General features: G+C 35.4%; 1 protein-coding gene across 6 annotated transcripts in view; it reads left to right on the top strand.

Annotated features, from left to right (window-relative positions):
- Positions 1-12089, top strand: part of PDE1A (phosphodiesterase 1A) — a 326532-nt gene that overhangs the window by 258542 nt on the left and 55901 nt on the right. For all 6 annotated transcript variants that reach the window (XM_030326584.1, XM_030326583.2, XM_030326582.2 and 3 more), the window contains 3 exons: positions 3769-3835; positions 6883-6999; positions 7863-8003. In XM_030326584.1, coding sequence (XP_030182444.1) covers positions 3769-3835; positions 6883-6999; positions 7863-8003 — 325 coding nt within the window. The remainder of the gene's footprint in view (positions 1-3768; positions 3836-6882; positions 7000-7862; positions 8004-12089) is intronic.

Raw genomic sequence — 12089 nt, 5'->3', positions numbered from 1 at the left:
ACAGTTATTGATTCTCATTAACATCAAATCGATATTAACATCTCAATAGGAGTTCAGAAAGTCAGTGAAAGAATCACAGATAAAAGACAGTATGTGTGATTTGCTGAAAGAATATGTATTTGGTCTTTTTAAAGAAAATATTGTAGAACTTGGCAAACTAAAAAGGAGGCAAACTGTGGAGGTAAATTTCTATTCCCACCCAATAAAAGATTAAGATTTCTGCAAAATACATTGATATCCTACATTTTCATTTTTTCCATATGCTACATAAAATATTTTACTTAGTAGGTTATAGAGATATAAAATGTACTTAAGACAACTAAACCAGCATGCACTCTGGAAGAAATCAATATGCTACAAACACAAGGAAATGAAATCTCTTTATTACTCTTGTAGCCCCTTTAGTAGGTGGATAGAAATAATGGCATATGCTTCTCTTCAGTTTTCAAAGATAATTGTCTTCGGTTTTGAAAGTTAGAAAGACTTCCTGAGCATCCTGTAAAGTCTCCCCTCCCAAGACTCAGTGCCTTGGCAGGTCCCAGCAATTTGCTCATCCAAAAGTACCTCCAATCTACTTGCTTTTCCATCTCTACTCCTGCAATCCCAGTCTCCATTTCTGTTACCTGCCATCAGAAATGGGACAGTAGCTTTCCAGTTGGGCCTCCCTCTTCCACAAGTGCCCTCTCCAAACAAGTCAATTTTAAATATATAAATTAGTCCCTGTCACTCTTAAGCTTAAAACCATCGGTTGATTTTCCATTTCACTTAGTATTAAAAGTGACTTCTGTATCATGGATTTGCAGGTTAGGCCCCTTTTACCTTCTCACCTTATTGAATGCTACCTTTATTTTTAACTGAGTATCTGTACTGCTCTGATTTCAACCCCATGAAGATCCCTAACTCTTTCTTCCCTTGGGGCCACTTGTCCTGTTATTCCCTCTACCAAGAGTGATTTTCCCCACCCTTCCCCCTTCCTGGTCCTTTCTGTCTTTTCAGAGGCCTTCCCTGAGTACTCTGTATACACTGTTCATCACTTTCTCTACCCTAACCAGCAGTTTACCTCATAGTGCTTAGTGTTGTTTTATATATATATATATATGTGTGTGTGTGTATATATATATATGTGTGTGTGTGTGTGTGTGTGTGTGTGTGTGTAGTTTATTTATTTTGAGAGAGAGAAAAAGAATAAATGGGGGAGGGGCAGAGAGAGAGGGAGAGAAAGAAAACCCAAGCAAGGCTCCACGTTCTACACTGAGTCCTGCTTCATTCTACACTGAGTCCCGCTTAGGGGCTCAACCTCATGACCATGAGATCATGAGCTGAGCCTCAATCAAGATCTGATGCTTAACCGACTGAGCCACCCAGGCACCCCTGTAATCATATATTTTTATTTATTGTCCCTCTTCACTGCTCAGTAAGCCCTGTGAAAGCAGCAGATGTAGTTTTCTTATTTGCCACTGGTCTCTTACCTAACTCGGTGTCTGACATAAAGTCATTTTTATTTTGTGTGTGTTGTTTTGTTTTGTTTTGTTTAGGTTTTGAATTATATTTTGCAATTGCAGTAAAAACTTCCAAAAATAATCCACTGTATTTCCAGTTGAACTTATACCACCTGAAGGAACCTAGGAAACTCACTGTTCTTTTTCAGCAACTTCTAGTATATCAGCTATTTACTCAAGTGTGAGGCAACTGTATTAAGGTTTCCCCTACATCGATTCTGATTCCAAACATCCTAATTTTTTGTCCTAATATTTTACTCCAAATTATAGGATTGGAAAAGAATAATGGGAAAGTTTCTCTGTCTCCTCAGAAAGATAATCTGCTTTGTCTTTCTTTACATTCCATGTAAGGAAAACGCGCGCTGATACTCATTTCTCAACCTACTCCAGGTCTAAGGAAACAGCACCAGAATTCCCACAGAGCCCAGGGAGCCCTGAAGAACCTAAGAACTGCAGCCAACAGCACTGGCTGCAGAATAGTGAGAACAGTAACATTAATACTAATAATGGCTTTCTTGTGTTGAGACTTATATTATGCTAGGCATTTACATCATTTACTCTTCACAAAAAGCTTATAATTATCCTTGTTTTACAGATGAGTGACATTAAATAGCTTTCCAAAGGTCACATAGATAGTGAGTAGCTAGTCTGTAATTGAAAGTATGTCTTCTCTTCGTTACAGCCTACTGCCTTTCTGTGCCTTTCTAATGACTAGAAAAATAGAAAAGACTGGTGCCTCAAAAAAAAAAATCACAAAACAACTAAACATCATTATTGACAATAATTATTTTCTGGGTCTGTTATAGTGTAATTGCTAGTTTCCTTGCCCTGCAAGACTAGAATAATTACACCTATCTCAGTAGAGTAATTAATATAAGTATTTTTATTTAGAAACTGCTCTGAAATCTTCCAATAGAGATAGAGGATAAGGATAATTTTTTATTATAACCAATTACTCACACTCAAAAATCATTTAGAGTCATTTAAAATATAAAATGGAAATATAGAAATAAATAATGTCTCTGTAATAAAGTGGCAAAATACTTTATCAAGAAAACCTAGGACAGATATGTATGCAAATGCAGTATTTTAATTCTGAGCTTCCAAGAAGTCAAGATTAAAAAGGGAAACATGAATTTTTAGCATTTATTATTTTATGAAAAGATAGGTTTTACATAGAAATTAAGTAATACATCTTATAGATTTTTAATAGAAGGTATATTGAATCAAAAAGGTTAACATCTTCTGTAGTGGTTTTATGAAAGCTGCAAAACTTCCAAGTGACTATTCTTATGTTGACCTCCCTTGTTTAACTAATGATATAATCATTAAATAATTATCTTATTCAGGCATTTTGGGAAAAGTTACAACAATATAGTCTATAAATGCAGCTTTCTTATGCACTAATAATATAAAAAGGGATATGATTAATAAATTCTTTCTTCCCAGGACTTTGTGGATGAACCATATATCTTCCAGTTCTGAAATTGAAGCCTATTGTTATTTCTACACATTGGGGTATCACACTGATCCTATTCTCACATGAACCAGTGGAGGCATTTCATATATTTGGTTTATATCATTTTGGTTGCCCATTAGAAGATGGAAAAAATCCAACAAATTACTGATTAATAAAAACATTTTATTGATGCTATCAAAATAGAAATAAATTTGTTCTTTCTGCATAATTTTTCTTAAATTTTATTAAATGACAATTTGAACAGACTTAAGCAATTTTTGTCAATATGGTCTGCCCCAATATTATTAACTTAAAAATACAAAAGCTGTATAAATTCTGATGATACTATGTATTGTCTCTTATAATTTATAATTTACATTTTATAAAAAACAAAGAAGAAAGGAATACATAAAGGCAATAATTTTAATGACATTTCAGCTTCTGGATTGAAAATTTTGCCACATAAATGAACACAAAACAAGAATACCCTTCTGTCATTGATATGATGACATGCTAGAATGCTTTGTTGCATATACAAAGGACAGTCTCTTTTAATAAGATGAAGTTACAGGTAAGATGTCAATCATATTGACTTTGTAGGGTGGTTGTGCACAAATTCATTTGAGCATATTCCACATTGTAGATGCTCAATAAATGGTGACCATAGTTGTCATCGTTACCACAAAGGGAGCTTGTCCCTAAAAATGAAAGTTGAAAAAGTCAAAAGTAATCTTTTCCCTCATCTCTTAAAAAATAGCTGAAAACTTTGAGTAAATGAGTTTTATATATACACTTATTTTTCTCTTTCAGGATGTACAGAAAGTCCTATCACATGGTTGGTTTGGCATATCCAGAAGCTGTCATAATAACATTAAAGGTGAAATGATTTTAATTATTTTAACTTTTTCAAATAGTCATTTTTCAAATCTTAAAATGGTTGGGAGAACATGAAAATAGGTCTTTGCTGCAGTTTATATGTTTGTATATAAGTAGTATTTTAACCATTTTCAACATGTCGTGTGTTCTGAATCATGACTCATTGTAGACTTAAATGAGGATTGATTGACACCAACAAGCTATCAATGCATATGCACGTGTGTGCACACACATATGTGCTTTCTTTTCTTCTTTGTGCTTTATTTAGGTGGATCTTGAATTCAGTTTTGAGATGGCACCAGGACTTGTCAGAATATACATATCTTGTTATGTATATACTATGGAAAAGTTGCATGCATTAAAAAAAATGTTTTAGGACAAAACTTACATGAAAGAAATTTGTTTGGATTTTAGTTCTGAGAAAATGTAAAAAGATAAAATTAAGAAAGAAAACAAAAGAAATTTGTCTCTCTCATCTCTGCTTTTCCTGTGGTTGAGGCCCCATTTCAGTATTAAATATGTTAGAAATAACTAGAGTCAAAACTCTGAAGTGGTAAAAGTTTTGGATTCACTTGTCTCCACTGTGTGTGCCCATGTGAGCACTGTTCCTATTTCTAGAGGCAGTTTGTAGGCTTATTATTCAATATCTCTTATCTCTTTCTATTGTTGAATTTGGGTAGAGACATTCAACTTTGTCTCCTCTAATAGTTTCATGGTTGTTTTCCTGTATCAACCAAGAATTTAAAGGACACTGGCAACAAAATATCCTGAGTTGCTTTATTTGTGATTTATTAAACTCTTTTTCTAGTTTCAATTTATATTGTTTTCTTTTGTTAATTTATTTTTAAGGGTACCCTTTGCATTTGTTTTTTTTTTTTTTTTTTTGTTTCTCTGTTCCATATTAGACTTTCATCTTATTAACTTAAAAGGATAGTTTTTTCTTGGGCACTTTTTTATGTTTATGTTTCTTTTTTTTAATGTTTATTAATTTTTGAGAGAGAGAGAGACAGCATGAGTGGGAGAGGGGCAGAGAGAGAGGGAGACACAGAATATGAAGCAGGCTGCAGGCTCTGAGCTGTCAGCACAGAGCCCAACATGGGGCTTGAACTCACAAACTGTGAGATCACAACCTGAGCTGAACTCGGCTGCTTAACTGACTGAGCCACCTAGGGGCCCCTGTGTTTATGTTTCTAAAGCTCTAATAAAGGAGTATATAACTGAAATGTCACACTGTAGGATATTAATTACTCCTTGGATCTTGTGAGATTTTTATTTCCTCAAATGTGGGCAAGAATGTTACTTATTTTTATTTTTCTTATTTTAATAACCTTTACTTAGAAACCAACACAATGTTTTAGTATGAGAGAAAGTAAACATTTTTCTAAAGTTCAGTATAGAAAAAATATATAAACTAACAGGTTGCAAAAGGAAATAGCCACCAGTAAAGAATATTTTTGTTAAATAGTTCTTATTTCCTGAGATACCTTCTTGTCTTGTTTGTTCTTAATCAAGCATCTGCAGTAGTTTATAAATGTAAATTATCATTGTTGATAAAAATCCCCCAAAGTAGAGAACTAACCTTTTACTCAGTGGGAAACCCCTAGCAGGAACTATAAATAGCAGCTTCCTAACAATCTGAACTAATTCTTCTGTGTTAGCTTTGGAATTTGATAAAAGATTTGTTGGCCTCATTTGAGCTTTACGATGGCAAAATGCCTTCTAAGACAACTTTTAGCGATTCTAAATTTACAAACAGATAAAGCAAGTGTTTGGGGATCAAATCAGGGCCAAATGTGAGGAATTTAACAAAAGCATGCAAGCAAATAAAACAAAAATATTTCATTGGTGTTTTCAAGTGATTAAAATTACCATTGGAAGCTGTTATTACTATTTTCAAAAGCAGTATTTTTAAAAGAGACTGAATACTTTTTATCAGATTCTCAGGTTTCATCATGTTATAGTACAGATAATTGGCCTCTGTAAAAATGTGTTAAATGAACAAAGTTCTAAACAATGCCAGCCCAAATTCAAAATTAATACCTTTAAGGTTGCCCACTTACTATTCAATAGTAAACCTGTTGTGTGTATGTAAACCCACACTTTGCTAATAGTTTCTGATAATCAGAGCTGACTGTTGTATTTCTTTAAATTTTTAAAATTTCAGTGATTTGTTTAGTATTGGAGCCCCAAATTTACATTAAAACCTCCTTAGTATATAGGACTTAATGTCACTTGTTACAAGTCCATTTTGTGAACACCTCTGCAAGTATTCATCCTGCAATTACCCAAAGCAAACATCAGGAGGTAGCTGTAACAGTTTGGCTTTATCTCCCACTGGCAGTGTTTTTTTTCCAAGGGTAGGTATGTGTTTGCCTATAAGCCTGACCACTTCCCTAAAGAATCTCCTGAAATGCTGCAATTACTCTCCTCTTCCTTCATGTCAGTCAAAAGACCCACTTCTTTTTCCTTTTCATCTGTCCTTGGAGGAAAGTGTAAATGAATGGGTCAAGGGTACAGTGAGTAACAAGGTTGTATATACTCTGCCTTTCTAGGGTGTTTGCATCTTAAAGGAAGACATAAAATATCAAAGCTTTAAACCAAAGTACTAACTCTTAGGGTGTAATTTCAAGCCGTGTAGAAGGTGGTGGGTGGGAAAGAGAAGTTGGGGCTACTTTCCCCCATCTCCCCATAACCCGTAATTCTAGCTGAAAATGAAGCCCACTCTGAGAAAGTGACTTATGGTATGAATTTGAAGAGAGATTGAGGATAAGGTTAGTATTATAGTGTTAACAGGTTTATTACATCAAGTTTGATAACTTTGGGATTAAAGGATTAAGGAAAATCTTAACACTACATTACACATTATGGCCTCACTTTTGTGAACCCATGGATGCTAAGTGGCCCTGTCATATCAAACTCTGCAAAATATAGTCAGATGTTCTAAGTTGAAATGTAACCTGCTGAATCTACAATGCTTGATCTTTTCATAGAGAGAAATAGAACTATATAATATTGCCATTTAAAGTATTTCCTCTTTTTTTTTTACAGGATGTTGATAAATGGTCTTTTGATGTATTTGCCTTAAATGAAGCAAGTGGAGAGCACAGCCTGAAGTTTATGATTTATGAACTGTTTACCAGATATGATCTTATCAATCGTTTCAAGGTCAGAAACATGGGACAAAAGTGAAATGCTCTTAGAATTGGTTATCTGAATAAGAATGAAAAAGCAGAACATTGAGTCATTAATCAGTGCATTTTTTAATGTTTCTAATTAGCAGGTCACAGAACTAGGGGATGAGTTTACCACATGATATATCCATTTTCCATGACTCACTGACATGTATCCACATGGATGTCATGAGGCCATTGTAGCATCATTCCAACAAGATACCAACATCCCCCTGAATTACTCCCAGAATAGTCATGTAGAGACTGTGAGCTATGTTTTCTTAAAAAAAAAAAGATGCTCTTCTATGTTTCACAAACACAGAATGAATCTTTATTGGCAGCTTTTCTTAAACTGAGATGAAAGGGCTTCTAATTAACTTCATTTAGAGCCATTTAAGCAACAGATTTGATCCAGATTTCTGAGCACTCTGAAACTTGTACCCTTCAGCATTTCCAATGGAATCATGGCATTTTTAGAGCTAGAGGGTACTGGGAGGTCATTTATTTTAATCCTTTGTACTACGGATAGAAAAAACAGACTTCAATTGTAACTGGGAATTTTACCCTTTTAAGAACTAGCCTTCTGTCTTGACTCTGGAAGATATAAACATTTAAAGACCACAATATGGGTGATATTGTTAATTCATCTCTCATAGTTAAACACATGGGTTTATAATCTTAGGATTGAAAGCTAACAGGTTAATGAAATCATTTTTCGGAACAGCCTACATTTAACTGCAAAAAAACTCCTGCCCACATCTGACTCACAATTGTGTTCCATCCCGAACATTGTTGTGCTTATGTTGACTTAGTGCTACTATTTTATCAAAATATAATCATAATTATTACTTTTCGCAGATTCCTGTTTCTTGCCTAATTTGCTTTGCAGAAGCTTTAGAAGTTGGTTACAGCAAGTACAAAAATCCTTATCACAATTTGATTCATGCAGCTGATGTCACTCAAACTGTGCATTACATAATGCTTCATACAGGTATCATGGTAAGAAAGCTTTCTTAACTGAAGTTTGTTAGTTTGTATCATCAAATTCCTTTTCTCCATTTTGCCATTGTCCCTCTAATACCCATAAAAGTATTATAAGAAGTAATCTTTTGTATTTTTTAGGGTTAGTGAGTTATTCATAATATACATTATCCAAAAAAATATTTTAACTCAATGATGAAAAGATACCCAGAGGCAAATGTGAATATACTGCAAATTTGCCAAAATTTGGACTCTAGAACATTTTGTTTATAAATTGTTTTCCCATAGGAATCAACCAAAAAAAGTGACGTAGATAAAAAGTCTTTGGGATAAAAGCTAGTTACAGTTCTCTTCCCTCATATTACCATGTTCTCCCAAGCTGACTTCAGTGGATTTTTCTCTTTTACTTGCATTGCTAATTATAATGAAATCTTAATAGGGATTTTGGAAATTATTTATGTGAATTTTTCCAAATTCTCCTTCCTTTTCTTTGCATCTGAATGAATCAATGAATAAGTAAATAAATAATCCAGCAGTGCAATCCTGGGACAACAGTGAGTTCATGTTAGGAACTCTGGCACTGCCTGGAATTTCTGAAATGTATCAGAGTTTAGGGTGACTCCCAGAAATGAAAAGGAAGGAATAACTCTTCTAAAAATTCCACACTGACATGGGTTCAAAGGGATATAGTCCCTGTGAGTACCTTTTTGATTCCTTATGTGTCAGCCTACGCTGAAGCAGTGCCATAAAATGCATGTACGTAGAATGTTCCACCAAACCCCATAATATGCATTTCCTACCTATTTTGATTTCAGAAGTCACACCTGTTCTTTTGGGTCATTGGCACTCAGATCTATGTAACTAATGCTCTTTGGGGCCAAAAGATCCTCAATACCTCATCTTTCCACACCAGAGACTATTCCTAACCTGGTCCCAAGCAAAGTCCCTAGGGCCACAGTATGTTGTGCTGAAGATATTGAAAACTTATAACAGTTACATAATTATTATATTTTATTATATACAGGAAATTCTAATAATAATTTTATTTTTTCCTAAGAAACTATAGTATGTTGCTTACTATATATACCATCCACTTGCTGTGATTCATCCAATAGTGTCTCATATGATGACTAAAGAAATTGTCTACTCCACTTTTTCATCTTTCTTTTCCTCCAAAATATCACAGATCTATCAATGCCTTGGGCTCAGATCCTACTCCTAAGCTGTTTCAATTATCTGTTGCTCTAAAACAAACTACTCTAAAATTTAGTGGCTTCAAACAACAATTTATCAATATCTCTCAAGGGTCTAGTTAGAAGGGTCCCAACTAGCAGGTTCTCACTGTGGTCTCTCATGGGCTTACAATCAGCTAGCAAGTATGGCTGAAGATATCTAAGGACATCACTGGGAAAGACATCCATAGTGGCTCAGTCACTGGCTGGCAGTTGATAATGGCTAATGGTTGGAGCTCAGCTGTCTTTTTTTTAATTTTTAGGTATTTATTTATTTATTTATGTAGCAAGGGGGATGGAGGAGCAGAGAGAGAGAAAGAGACAGAATCCCAAGCAAGCTCCACACTGTCAGTGCAGAGCCTGAGGCAGGGCTCGAACTTACAAACCATGAGATCATGATCTGAGCTGAGATTAAGAGTTGGATGCTTAATCAACTGAGCCACCCAGGCACCCCTTAGCTGGGCTTTTCATAAAGGATTTTCTTGGAATATTACTACCAATTCAAGAGAAATATGCATTCTACAACAATATTGCAAAGTAATATATCCTGCTTTGGAGTTAAATCCTATTTAGGTGAGGCAGAAATTTCAAAAACCTTAACTGATACAGTAGCATGACCTTCTCATGACCTTATTGAAGGCTGAACTTACATGTATTGTCAACCTCATACCTTGGGTTTTCCTATTGTAAGGTATAGGTATGGGCATCACAGACTTAAGGTATAAACATGCCCATTGGCTGAGATCAAATGCAGCCATGTCTGGACTTGCTTGGTCCTGGGTTGAAGTTTACTCACTCTTCTTTCTAGGAGTCTGATTTGGCATGGAAAGGGATGGAGTAGAAGTTAACAATAATAAGTAGAAAATAAAGCATTCAAAGATAGAGTTTTAAAATATTATAAGCTTTTAAAAAGTAGCATATGTAACCTTCTTTATAACTGTTTCTAGTATGTGCACTCACACACGCACACACACACACACGCAAATTCTTTTAAAGTTCCTTTGGTTCTAATAAGATTTCATCATCACAGCTGTTTTTTGAACTCTTTGCCTCCTGACAGCTGCAAATGCTGTTCTACTTGAAAAAGTTGCTTCACTACCTTCCTGGTTATAGCTGCTTACTGTTTCCTTTCTAAGGCCTTGGTCTTGAATCTGATAGCCAGATGGTTTTCAAGTGTGGCATTTCCTCTTTCCTGAGTTCTGTGGCTTTGAAAAAGTTAACTCAAAAACATAACATGTAAGTGGTTATGTGCCCTGAAATGGCAACTGAAGTGATTCAGTTTTTTCAGAACTTAATAGAATGGAAAAGTAAAGCCTTCAGTCTAATAAAATATCTACTTTAATTATGACATGCAGTGAGAAGATATATGCCATTTTATGCTGGGAGGTAACCAAAATTTCATCATTTAAAAATGTTTCTGCTTAAGTACATTTTATTTTCGCTATCAGTGTAAAGGGAGCTAAATAAAAGTCTCCTATTTTAGCCTCAGAATCTCTGTTCTGAAATGAAATCCTGTTTGAAGAAATGAAGGATGCTGTTATTATTGGTAAATAGAGACATTCAAATCCACAATGGAACTTTTTCCTCGGAATTGTGAGGACTTTTTCCTGGATATACCAAGCCATTCCAACTTCTCCAGAATACTGGACAAAGCTGGTCCAGCCCGGCAGGACTCCTAGAAGTTGACATTAGTGAAGATCACATAGTCACTCTTTGAGAGGACCGTAACTTACCAGTCATAAACATAACTTCACTCTACTTTAGCAGGTTTTGTTGGAGGAACTTGTTTCTGATTTATTCATCCTTCAGCAAAAATGTATTAGTGGGCTCTTTAATCATCCATTAGTTTGGCCATTACAAAAACAGCCTTGTGGAAGATTGTCACTGTTGTCCAAGATCAGGAAGATACATTTAAACTACAGAGAGTAATGAGAAATTTTATGATAGATGCTAAGAGGAAAGGCAAAATGAATTACGAATTTATTGACAGTGTTGCCAAAACTACATTTCACTGCCAGCTTTATAGCTTTGGGAAAGTTACTGAAGTCACTGACTTCAGTATTTTAGTTGATGTCCTGCTGTTTCAGGACAGTCTTATCTGTGTGACATTTATGGAGCACTCCAGTGGCAGCCCCAAATTGTCAGGTGACTCACACAGCCTGTCACCTGCAAAGTGTTCTAAGGACCAGTGCCTGAAGGGGATTGTGATGAAGCCAGTGTCCTTCAGTTTGTTAATGTCAGATGGGATACTCTTGGCTTGGGAGTAGACACTGCAGAGAGATTGGATGTCGGTACAGCCTCTGTCTCTTTCTATCCTTTATCACTTAGTTAACTTGTAGTTCTGTGCCAAGGTGACAGTGGTGTGTGGTAGCTCAATCCATTTGCTAAAGAGCAAATTCCTTCACCAAGTGCTACCAAGCCACCTTCAAATATCTCATTGAATTTCAAATCATCCGAGGTCTTGAAAGGAACACTTGTATTTAAGGGCTCCTGGCACTGTGTTCTAACATTAAGAGTAGAAGAAAGAAAGATGATGTGAGATCTGTTTCCTTTGGCAGTTGCAGTCTACTGACCACACCCAGAAATAGACCCCCACACTCTGGAATGACTCAGTTGTTCTCCAATCAGTCTACAGAAAATGTACCACTCTGTCTGTGTTCTACAAACTGTGTGGGAATTCTGTTTTTACAAACGGCTTCCCAGACAGCAATGTTTGGAAGAGTGGAAAGGGTACAGGCTTTCAAGGCAATCAGACATAGGTGTGAAATCCTGCTCTACCACTACCCTAGCTCACTCGCTCTCTACCTTGGTTTTCTTGTCATTAATATGTGGTTAATAATACTGACCACCAGTGAAGAGTCCTTGATATCAT

Source organism: Lynx canadensis, chromosome C1 (assembly GCF_007474595.2).
Source record: "Lynx canadensis isolate LIC74 chromosome C1, mLynCan4.pri.v2, whole genome shotgun sequence".
Classification (NCBI taxonomy): domain Eukaryota; kingdom Metazoa; phylum Chordata; class Mammalia; order Carnivora; family Felidae; genus Lynx; species Lynx canadensis.
This window is presented reverse-complemented; position numbering and strand designations above follow the sequence as displayed.